The 12139-nt window shown below is 40.1% G+C and overlaps 1 protein-coding gene across 3 annotated transcripts in view; it reads right to left on the minus strand.

Annotated features, from left to right (window-relative positions):
- LOC133422403 (microtubule-associated serine/threonine-protein kinase 1-like) overlaps window positions 1-12139 on the minus strand; it is a 61175-nt gene that overhangs the window by 20627 nt on the left and 28409 nt on the right. For all 3 annotated transcript variants that reach the window (XM_061712378.1, XM_061712377.1, XM_061712379.1), the window contains 5 exons: window positions 9048-9123; window positions 4905-4977; window positions 3394-3554; window positions 1212-1287; window positions 566-775 (listed from right to left, as the gene is read on the minus strand). In XM_061712378.1, the coding sequence (XP_061568362.1) occupies window positions 566-775; window positions 1212-1287; window positions 3394-3554; window positions 4905-4977; window positions 9048-9123 (596 nt within the window). The remainder of the gene's footprint in view (window positions 1-565; window positions 776-1211; window positions 1288-3393; window positions 3555-4904; window positions 4978-9047; window positions 9124-12139) is intronic.

Genomic DNA, 12139 nt, shown 5'->3' on the forward strand with positions numbered 1-12139 from the left:
GATTTTATGTTTGTATGTTTTATGTTTTTTATAAACTCCTTTAATGTATTTTATCCTGTTTTCTTGTAGTTTTTATCTCCAGTGTTTCCTCATGGGGAGCATCCATGCTGGGAGTGACTCTGGCCTGCAGGGGGTCGTCCTGGGGGTCGTTCTGGCCTGGATGGTTGTGGAGCTCTGCACCACGGCTTCACCGCTGTGGTGTGGACTCCTCTTTCCGTCCGGGCCGGGATGGTCTCTGTGGGCCCCCCCCCTTGTAGCTGCGGGCTATGAGACCTCCTGGCGTGGACAGCTCCCTGTTACCGTTTCGTCACCTGGATCCTCTGTGCCTAGCCATGTCTACACCATGTGTCTGCGTGCGTGTCTGTGTGTGTAATTTAGGAATTTAGGTGAATTGTAGTGTGCTTTTGTCTGCGGGGAGGGGGGGGGGGCATTAATAAGTTTTATGTTTATTTGTTTTTTCTTGGTTTTTTTTTTCTGTTAAGCACTTTGTGTTTCATTATTTGTAGGAAAAGTGCTATATAAATAAAGTTTGATTTGATTTGATTTGATATACGTATCGACTCACGTCCTGAAGCAGCTTCTCCAGGTTCTCCTGCAGCTCGTAGAAGTAAACGGAGGTGATGAGGCCGTCGCGGGACTTGTCCAGGCAGTCTCTGCACAGCTCCGCTATCTGGTGGTGGATGAAGCTGAGGACGCCGTCAGCCAGCGGGAGGACGTTCTCCGGGGAGAAGCCCAGGATGAACTCGGCCAGTCTCTCCTCCATCTGCGCGGTGGCCTGGTGGAGGACAGAGAAAGAAAGCGTAAAATGAAAAGTAGTAATGATGATTTTTATCACCGCTGGAGCTTTCAGCTCATTTCCCCTTGATACCAACCTCAGCATGGAAGGAGAGGAAGATACTTTATTTAGAAATGGAAATTTCTTTGGTTCAATGACAAATAATGAATCTTAACTATTCAAAGCAGTACTAATCTCACTTATAAAAGTGATTAACAGCATCATATAATATTCTTCTTCTGATTACACAGCCACCATGCCTCCCTTTTATGTGATGTGTGATAAGACACATGCTTACACACACATTTCTGCACTTGTGAATCATAAATTAAATTCATTTTGGAACTTCTGATGTAGTGATATCTGACAGAACCACTGGTGTGGTGATGTGATGCTCATATGCAGCTAATTTATGTGTTTGGTGCATGTGCATTACCTTTGGAAAACGCTCCTTGTACACATGGTTCATCATGACAATCTCATTATCATAGCAGGAGGAGGAGCGTCCCGGGCTGATGAGAGAAGCAGAATACGCACCAAAATATGGTTTTTATTTATTTTTTGCACCTAAACTTGAACTGACAGTTAAAAAGCCAAACGGGTGGGTGAAAATAAGGAAAGTCTGAGAACTGTGCTGAAGATTGGAGTTGAAAAATGAAACAATAACAAGAGAAAGAGGCCTTAACAGAATTACTCAAAGAAACAGACTTATTATTAAAAGTGAAGCTATAAAAGTACTGAAAGAAATAACCACCCTCCTTTCCAAAAGGGAAGAAGTAATTAGTCATAATTAAAGGTAGTATATGTGATTTATAACCCTGAAAAGTCAGATGTGGCATCATTAAAAAAATTATTTACACTCCCTTTAATGTACATTAGTATATGGAATAAAGCATTAAAGCAGCTTATAGCAGCTAATATCGGCTCATGGTGGTAACTTTAAGACAAGGATTCTTACAGCCATTAGTTTAACATCAAATGTTTCCTCCCACATATGGGATTTAGATGGATTAAATGTCTAATTTGGCAGGATTAAAAACCACGCTCATTGGTTTAGAACTGGTTTAGTAGGAGTTTACATAAGCAGGGGGGACTGTGGCTGCCGCTTATTAACATTTACCGTTTTTATTTCCATCCAAAGGGCTGTGTGGCAACTTACTAAACCCTTGTTAGGAAAGTTTATATCAACAAAGGAATACTGAAGTACAAGTTTCATTTGAACTTATATTTGATTATTTCCAGGAAGCATCGTCTAACTTTTGCGACCTCCCTTCCCTTCTGATGACAAATGCCACCCAAAGTCACTTTACAGCCCTACAGTAGGTCACACATGGGCAACGGCGGTCAGTGACGGCTATAAGATGACGCCAGCTCACGTCATAGCAGCGGTGACTAAGGGAGACCCGAGGGAGTAATGAGGGAAGAAGAGAGGAAGAGAAAATGAAAGGGGGATCAAGCAAGTGAGTGAACAAGAGTAAATCTCTCACAGTTTCGATTCAGAAACTTAACCTCCAAGCCTATAGGGGGATCAGAGCTAAAAACTGAAAAAGTTCCTTGGTGTCGCTTTAAATATCTGGCAAACGACAAGGCTGTGTTTCTTTCCAAGCACTGGACCAATATAGCTCGTTATAAGATGAAAATAACAGTCTAACAGTATCATATATGCTAATACATTTAAATTTAGTGTGTAAACAAGATTAACATGAGTCCCCAGTGCACAGAAACAAGGTTATAGGGATGAACTTCTGAAAAGACAGACAGTTGTTTCCAGTCTCAACCCATGTAAAATTCAAAGATGATAAAAAAAGTGAAGAAAAAAACAAGACAAACTAAAACCTCTTGAAAAGGATTAAACATGCAGGGTTTAACTGATGACTTTGTCCGCTGCCTCACTCTGCTACGGAAGAGAATTAGGGCCATGGAGTAGAAAAAAATATTTTTAGAGGGGAAGATTTTTTTTATTGTGCACTTCGAGAAAAAAGTCGAAATGTCGAGATTAATGTAAAAATGTAGCCTTTTTTCTCAACATTTCGACTTTTTTCTCGAAATTGTACTTCAACATTAATCTCGAAATTTCGACTTTTCTCTCAACATTTCGACTTTTTTCTCAACATTTCGACTATTTTCTCGAAATTGTACTTCAACATTAATCTCGACATTTCGACTTTTTTTCTCGAAGTGCACAATGAAAAAAAAGTCTTCTTCTAAAATATTATTATTATTTTTCTCCTGCCTGGCCCTAATACTCTTCCGTACTCTGTAGACTGATATCTGCTGATCTTCTTTAACTCAGAGGCTTCAGCTAGTGAAGTGAGGTAAACTGGCAGCATTTGTTAAACATGGTATCATGTGTCAAAAAAGTTCTATAATTAATAAAATGTTACGTTCCCTATGCTTGCTAAATTCATATAATCCATTTGTGTAATGAAATGCATGTATTTTTTCTAATCTGAGGAGTAAAATGTTTTTTTTTTTAAGGAAACCTCAAGGGGAGTTTGTATGAAAGCAAAACGAGTGCAGGCCTGTAAATCTGCTTTGACGGTGCTTTTAAAGAGAGGAGAGCGCCGTTTGGCAGCCTCTACTGCTGTTTAATCTCTTGGGTTGCTTCTGGTGCTGACCTGAGACTGCGGGAGCGTGGGCGCATGTGGGGGGAGCTGCGGCCCCCATCGTCGTCCGTGATGCTCTCGCTGCTGCCAAAGTGCTTGGATAAGAAGTGCAGCTCATCCATGGTGGGCTGGGAGGGCAGCTGGTGCAGTCTTTCCTGAGAGGAGCTGGAAGACTGGGCCGAGACGGGGGGGAGAGAAGAGGAGGCGGGAGGAAGAGGAAGCAGACGGAAGCAGTCAGAGGGAAGAGTTGGCAGACGAGGAAAGAAAACAATATTTTTGGTGTGAAGGGAGGAAAAACAAGAAATGCCACCACATGAATGGCAGCCAGACTCGTCCAAATACATCCAAAGACTGCGGCGTGTGTGTAGATGAGGTTCTGAGAGCTACTGCATATCATTAACATACAGTTTCTTGTGAACTACAGTCAACAGAGTCCTCGTGGGCCCGGACAGCATGATGCTGAACCAAAACTGAAACGTTAATGATGTCCTCCGAGCCTCAGGGCCACACTTTTGAGTTACTCCTTCACACAAACGTATTCATCTTCCCGTCTTTTTTATCTCTGCTCCATTTGCCTCCATCAGTGAGACCTTGACCTTTTACTTGGCCGATCAATCACAGGCGACACACTCATGAAAACACTGAGACCTGATTGGACGGGTGCAGCGTCGGAGGCTCATTCACTTTGTCTGTTTCATGTGTCTCAAGCTTCATTAGCAACAACATTAATATTGCTAAGAATGTTTTGTCTGCATGTCTTGGTCAAATTGAATGTTTTTTGCACTGTTTTCCCAAAAAGTGCCACAACTTTCACATGACTTGGATGTTTGTGTGTTTGTTCAGCTTTGTTCACTTCCTTTCCATCATATAGACGGATGTTTGTTACATCAAGCTTTGGAAAAGTTATTGTACTGTGACAGTCTTTTCCTGGATCTCTTTGAAAAGTCAGGTTATTATTTGGTGAAAGAACAACATTTTTTTACAACTCTGATCAAAGCAATGTATTTTAAGAGTTATATTTTCAGTTCTCAAACACAAGAAAACATATTTTTTCATAATATATTTATTTTAAGTATAAAACTATCCCCTTGGGTAGTAATATCTCCCTTTGGAAAATTAAAAACACTATGTTGGGACTTGCTGATTGGGCCGGAGCTTCGGGAGCTGCGTGCTGGCCTGCGGTCCCCACCCCTGGTCATCCCGTTGCTGCTTCCACCTGCCTGCTGTGCTGTTGCCGTCCCTGACCCACCAGTCTGGCCCTCGGCAGGAGGGTCCCCCCTTATGAGCCTGGTCCTGCTCAAGGTTTCTTCCCTCCTAAAGGGGAGTTTTTCCTTGCCACCGTTTGGCTTAAGGTTTTTCTCCCACTAGGGGAGTTTTTACCTGCCATTGTTTATGTAATAACTGCTCGGGGGTCATGTTCTGGGTATGGGTCTCTGGAAAGCGTCTAGAGACAACTCTGTTGTATTAGACGCTATATAAAAAAAATCGAATTGAATTGAATTGAATGTTGCAGAGTAACTTACTGTTGAGCTGGGAGTGTTAGTGCCATATCCAGAAGATGGCAAAGATGCTAAAGACCATCGCCTCCCATCCGTCCTGTGGAAAACACAAACGTGATATCCTTTAAAACCCAATTCTATGTCAATATGTGCAGTTTTGTAAAAGGTATTTCAAATATTCCAGCTGAACTGATGAACATGACTGAAGCGAAAGCTCAACAATTTACTACATGGACATTTTTCAGTTCCAGGTGTATACACCTTTGTCACGGTTTGGTTATTTAGTTCCTGTTTTATTTTGAAATCTGTGTCTTTCTTTCAGTTCCTGTTTTATTTTGAAACCCGTGTCTTTCTGTTTATGTTCTGTCTCGACTTCCCTGGTTCCCATCTGCCCTGATTGTCTGCACCTGTGTCTCGTCAACCCTTGTCTTGTCTTGTCTTTCCCCTGTCTGTACTGTTTCCACCCAACTTGTGTCCTGTCAGGTCTTTGTCTTCTTTACTGATTAGCTCTTCTGGTAGATCCTGCTCAGCAGCGCTTTTGGTTTATTTTTGTAAATAAATCACTATTTTTGGAACTTGTGCCTCCTGGTCTCCTGCATCTGGGTCCTATCCACCACATTCGTGACACACCTTACTTATAACTTTGCCTCATCACGAGACAAGCACGTGTGTGCCTCAGTTGAACAGTGGCAGGTGCGCAACTATAGAATAGACAATGCTGCAGCAGCGATAATCATTCTTTAACAATATTATATCAAGTCATATTGCAGAGTGCATGACCTAATTCAAAGCTGTCTAATTTCATGAAGTGATGCAATGCACAGGGAAAATAACATGGCTAGGCAAGCATTAAAACCAAATGTAATTGCAATAATCTGTTGATGGATTATATACAATAATCTTATCATATGCTGCAGGAACATTTTCATTTTGATGCATGGATTTGCACTCTTCTATTTGATTTAGGTTTAGGAAAGTCATCCATTAATGTTTGCTGACAAGACCTGCATCATAGTCATTCAGGCTCATTACCAAGGTGTTGGACATTACTGAGGTCACAGCTCTCTGCCAGTCAGTTCGTTTCAGACATGACTTTCTGCACGAGGTTGGTGTCATCATGAATCAGAAAAAGTCCAGTGTCTAAACTCACATCACAGACGTACACTAACGTTTACAACTACGGATGTCCCGGTCGCTCCCAAGTCCGAGTCAGACTCATCTGATTTTGGGTATCAGCAGATATCAAGTGCAGATCCGATACTTTGGCAAGCCACAAAATGAAAATAAAAAAGAAGCTGCTCTGTCCTTTCTGAAATGCATAGTTTGCATTTACATCAGCCAGTGTTGCCAACTCCACGGTAAGGAGAGCAGCTATTGGCTTTATAATTTGTATATAACTATAATGGAAGCAGTAGGGGAGAGGAATAAAGTCATGGGAGAGATAAAAAGGGAATAAAATACACTAAAAATGTTTAGAACTACAAATAAACTTTCTTTAGTTGATTCTATAGGCCAGTGCCAAAATATGAAATATTCATTTTACTTATTCAATATTTTTAATTCATCATTCAATGGCACTGGGCCAGTGCAAGATCAACCAGACACATTTGCAGTGTGTATGTGGAGCGGTGAACGTCTCCTGCTGTGACTGCAGCCGAGAGCGTGTGCTGCTTTGGTGCAGGGGCGAGGCCCACGGCAGCACGGGCTGCTCGCTGAGAAGAGAGTATGATACGAGCCTTCAAGTTAGAGTCTACAAAAGTCTTCAATGACATCTGAAAAAGAATTACTAGATGTGTCGCTAGTGGCTTTTGTGAAAAAAAAGGTCTCTTGAAGGGTTTTAAAACTCAATAAATATAGAAACAAACTGACAAACCTGACTAAATCTGCAATTGCTAATTGGCCCCAATTTTCTGATACCTGTGATCTGATCTGGACATCACTATTTAAAACAAAAAAAAAGATGACTGTAACATTATGACTGGAATATCATGGGAGTTTTTCCCTCAAAACCTGAATATGTGGATGGAAACTAATACAGCCCGGTGCTATACTTTATTATAATGTACAGTCCTGTAAAAAATTTTCCCCCTATGTTTTAATCCTGTTATTTTGTGTGAAAACATAAAAAAAACCTTGTAGTCTTAGCTACCCAGCCTCTATGTGCTCGCATGTTGCCGGTCACAAACTCCAGAAAGGATTGTATCAGGAAGGCCAAATCATGTAAAACTTGGCAAACGTGTGGCAACCTTTTGGGCATTTAGACATTTTAGCAAATACAACCTCAGAATAAAACAATATCTTGCAACTTTTTTCACTGTGCTATTTACTATTTATTTAATGAAAAAAATTTGCCAAAAATGATTTTCTTTTGTAACTTTTGTCCTGATTTTTCCCTGTAACGATGTTTACAGAATTGACCACACATGGTAATTTGCCCTCTTTGGAAGGGTAAGTTGCAGCCAGGTGCTGCCAATCATTGGCCCTTGAATAATGGATCATCAGCAGATGTGCAGACCTCTTTAAAAGCACATATTTTGGCATCCTGCTGGTCTGGAGTGGGAGTGTGTTCACACAATGCCAAGAGGGAAAGACGCAACACTAGTGAGAAAAAATGATTAATAACTGGAAAACATCAAGACAGCTGCCAATCTTATCAGGAGTAAACTTTCAAGCTGATTTACCCCAAGGTCAAACTTTGCAGTGCTCAGGGAAATAAAGAAAAACCCAATGAGCAACATCTCAGACTATACAACACTCACTGAGCATGTTAAAACTAAGCACAGTTTCCTTGGAAAGGTTGTGAGGTAAAAACATTTCAGTCTAAAAGAACAAATAAAACTGAGGTTTGCGAAACTGCATCTTGACAAATTGCAAGACTCCTGGAACAATGTCCCCTGGACAGATGAGGTCAGAGGGGTGTTGCTTTAATGCCCCGCACCACGTTTGGCAAAAACCAAACATATCATTTCAGAGGAAACACTCCATAGCAACTATAAAGCACAGTGGTGGAAGGGTGATGGTTTGGGGTTGTTTTGAACTGGGCCTTGGAGTAATTGAATCAAACTTCTCCATATAAGAGTTTTCAGAAGGCAAATGTTGGGACATCCGTCAGTTGGCTAAATCTCAGTTGATATCAGGTCAAGTAACAGGACAAAGATCTGAGGAACAGCAAATCTACATAAGACAGGGTGAAAAATAAATGAGGACCTACTTAAATATCAGTCTTCAACCATAATGAAATGCTGTGGTGGCACCTTAAGAGAGGTGTAAACTCTCAACAACCTCAATAAACTCAAGAACAGTTGCCAAAAAAACCTTCCCAATGATATCAGGTACTAATGAGTCATACAGTTAAAGAGAGCTTAAATTTTTTTTCTGCTAAACGTGAATCTATAAGATAACAGATCATGGGGGTATTTTCTCATTTTGGTTTCAGTTTTGTAAAATATGAAATGTCATGGTGAACAAACTTACTTAAGGCGGTATGCTTAATATGGATGATATACACAGGACTGTCTTAGAAAATTTGAATATTGTGATTTTCTGTAATGCAATTACAAAAACAAAAATGTCATACATTCTGGATTCATTACCAATCAACTGAAATATTGCAGGCCTTTTATTATTTTAGTATTGCTGATCATGGCTTACAGCTTAAGAAAACTCAAATATCCTATCTCTCTGTTTTTTTAATTGCATTACAGAAAATAAAGAACTTTATCACAATATTCTAATTTTCTGAGACAGTCCTATAGATGATTTTGGATGTTTTACACAAAATCCCAGGGTTAAAAGAGGGGGTACTAACATGTCCACATTACTTTAGCTCTCTCCAAATGCAGAAACAATGAACTAATACAAATTCTGAAGAAAACACATATCAGTATCAACACTTGGAGTGAGGGGTGTGAGTAAACACGGCACGCTGTGAACGTAATGGCAAGGTCCAGTCACACATGAGTCAGCCTGTTAGCGGCACCTGCTCCCCGGCATGTGTGAAACCTCTCGCAGCAACAGACTCACGTCTCCTGTCCTCTGATCTGATCTGCTCCCTCTCCCTCTGGAGTCTCCGCCAAGCTGACTCCACTGTTACCTGCCGCTTTTTTTTGTTTGTTTTAACATCTCTGACACAAACACAAGCATGTTGTGTTGTAGTATTGCAGTGACCTTCTGGAGGAGGCGAAGGAGAAGTGCGCTGGGTTGCTGGGGGAGAAGTTTCGCGGGCTGTCCAGGGGGCTGCTTCCTGGTGGGACAGTGAGACAAACACCAACCATCAAACACACAGGACGGACAAAGTGAAGGAGAACGTCATAGTGCTATGTAGGCCTGTGTTGAAAAAATCGATTTCCCAATTCTAAATCGATTCTCATATTAATTCCTAAAAATCGATTTATATGTCTAAAGATCGATTTTTTTTAATTTTTGGGGGTTTTTTTTGTTTTTTTTTCTTTTATTTATTTGTGTATTTTTTTTTTCATCATTACATTACAACTTTTGGTTCTTTTTTTGTTTATCCCCAAAAAAGGAATGTTTTGTTGGAGAATAACTGGTGCCATGTTTTTGCTTTTTTACCTTTATGTTTAAAGGTATGAAAACATTAAAGTGGTTATAATTGCATAAATTGTCTATATTTCATTACTTTATATACTGTCTTGGGGTTACATTTGCAAAAAAATGCTAGAAACCAAATGCTCAAAAATCAAAAACCAAAATAGACCGAAAATGGAACAAATAAAAACGGACTGTGGGAAAAAATAAAACCGATTTCATCCGTCTCTGTTTCCTCCCTGGATCTGTTTGGTAATTCTGACCCACACGATGTTTCTGAAAGCAGTTCTATCAGCATTCTGGGAGCTGATTGGTCCTTACAGCATCATTAGCTGCCAATACTTGTTGTTTAATCTCAATATAATACTAGTAGTAATATTTTGCATAACTACAGTCATATTATTCATGCAACAGCTCAAAAAACAGTTTTAATAACACTAACCCAAATCAATATCCGAATCGAATCGGATCGAATCAAATCTTAATAATCGATTCTGAATCTTAAGAATCGGAATCGAATCGATTCTTGACATTTGAATCGATCCCCAGCCCTAGTGCTATGGCATAGTAATAAATGTTGTTTTTAAATGTTGTGAATCACACCGATTCTGTTACTGCAAACGTCTTTGAGGATCAAATGGTGTTAAAGTGATTTAAACATAGCAATTTCACACCTTAAGAGCCTGTTATTGATTTTAAGAGCCCAAGGAGCAGATTACTGTGATGGCAAACGGTGTTATCCCATTTAAAAAAAAAGAAAAATACTGTCTGCTTTCATTAATAAGGTCAGTAGTAATTTAGCTCTTGACAGTCATGGACACATCTGTGTGCCTGGCCCTGTTTTATAAGCAAAAGATTTCCTTTTCAGGGGATGATCTTAAATACAGCACCGTGATTTACTCATCTTTACTCAGACAGTTTATTGTCAGTTGGGCAATTACCTACCATTAAATACAATTTTAAAGAGTCTTAACGGGTCACTGAGGTGTTATGCAGAACTTGTGGGAGAAGAAAGCAAATAAAGGACGGGAGTGATTCTCCAGTCGTGTGAACTGATTTCTAATGCCACAAGATATTACGAGCTGCTACAAACTGCTGTTATTCTGAAGCGACTGCAGGAGAGACGGCCTGAAATCTTACTAATAGGAGTCACGCAACCTCTGCTGCACCAAAACATTTCGCAGTTCTTCATATTTGGTCTTCTTTTGATTTCTTTATTAGTTTAAATCATGGACACACCACAGCTTGTGTGGTTGGGACAGAATAAACCCATTTTCACCAACACTGCCAGTGAGGAACCAGCCAAAGAGACTCTGGTGCATCACAAATGTAATCGAATTTAATCACGTCCCTTCCTTTTCTGGCATATTAACTGTTTATTAATTAACTTACTCCAGCTTGGACCATCGGCTCCAGATATAGCTGGTTTTTAGGTATTTTTCTCATCCTGAACTCTAAAAAACAATCATATGTAAATGTAGTTAAACTGAAGTGATGCATCTTATGCCACTCATGGAGTTTATTTACCAAAGTAAAGCTTTTAACCTTACAGGCTCCTGATTATCAACAGGTCTGCTTGTTCCCCCAACTCAAATCTGACTCTGATCATTGATTGCTATGTGCTGATTGTGTCTGAGTTTGTGGATTGCTACCATTTTAGAGCGGTACCTGCAGAACCGGCAGAAGTTGCTACCAAATTTGACAATAATAGAAAACGTGCCCTATCATTCTTATCTGTGCTGCCTTCTGCAGGAGACAATAGTGTTTTTGTACACATTAGAGAATAAAACGAACACATATTCCTTAATTGTTGTGTTCAGAGAGTTGGTGACACCAGGCTCTGTGTATGAGGATTGTAGGTCCTGCTGATCACCATCAAAACCTGATCAAATATAGAGACTAACCATGGAAACAACTTCTGAATCTACATTATGCAGTAGCACATTATCAGTTTTTTTTACTTTCATTTGCTTTCCTGTAAAAACGATTATGAAACTGTTTATACAAGTATACATTTGCGTGATAGATATGAAGCTACTGCCAGCAGATAATTTGCTTAACTCCCCATAAAGATTGGAAACAAGGGAAAATAAATGGCTGGTTGTTGCTTGGCAACCTGATGGAGGAGCAAAGAAAGTGCCTTGATCCTAATCGCCTGTAAAACCAAAACATGTCATTGTGGTATAGAGAAAACAAACATGATCCAGTGCTTTAACTGCAAAGGTTTGTAAGTGTCCTTTGATAGAGACGCCAGTCTTCTTCCACTTTAGTTTTTTTTATTAGTTGGGCCAAATCTCGACTACCTTTGGCATTTACAGCTCAGTTACAGGAATGGTCACACGCGACTCTAATTTGGGTCACGGCTTGTCTTGTATGGGCCAGATGTGGCCAAAAAGCCCAAATGAATGAAGCAAATTTGGGTCATTTCAGGTGGATAAGTGGCTGAATTGGAGCAACCACACTGACCCTGATTTAGAGCCAAATGTGGGCCAGGAAAAACTGCTGATCTGGGCTACGACTGGGCCAAACGTTTATTGCTATTTGAGTTATCTCTAGCCAAACTTTCCACTCTTATCTTTCCTGACTTTCTGGATTTGATTGTATCCCATAAAAAAACAAAGATACATGAATTATAATTGGAAGCATGTTGCTTTTCTGAGGACAAAAATGATCTACGGACTATTCCAGTTTTTGTTGTCTGTGATTTACAG

Source organism: Cololabis saira, chromosome 21 (assembly GCF_033807715.1).
Source record: "Cololabis saira isolate AMF1-May2022 chromosome 21, fColSai1.1, whole genome shotgun sequence".
Classification (NCBI taxonomy): domain Eukaryota; kingdom Metazoa; phylum Chordata; class Actinopteri; order Beloniformes; family Belonidae; genus Cololabis; species Cololabis saira.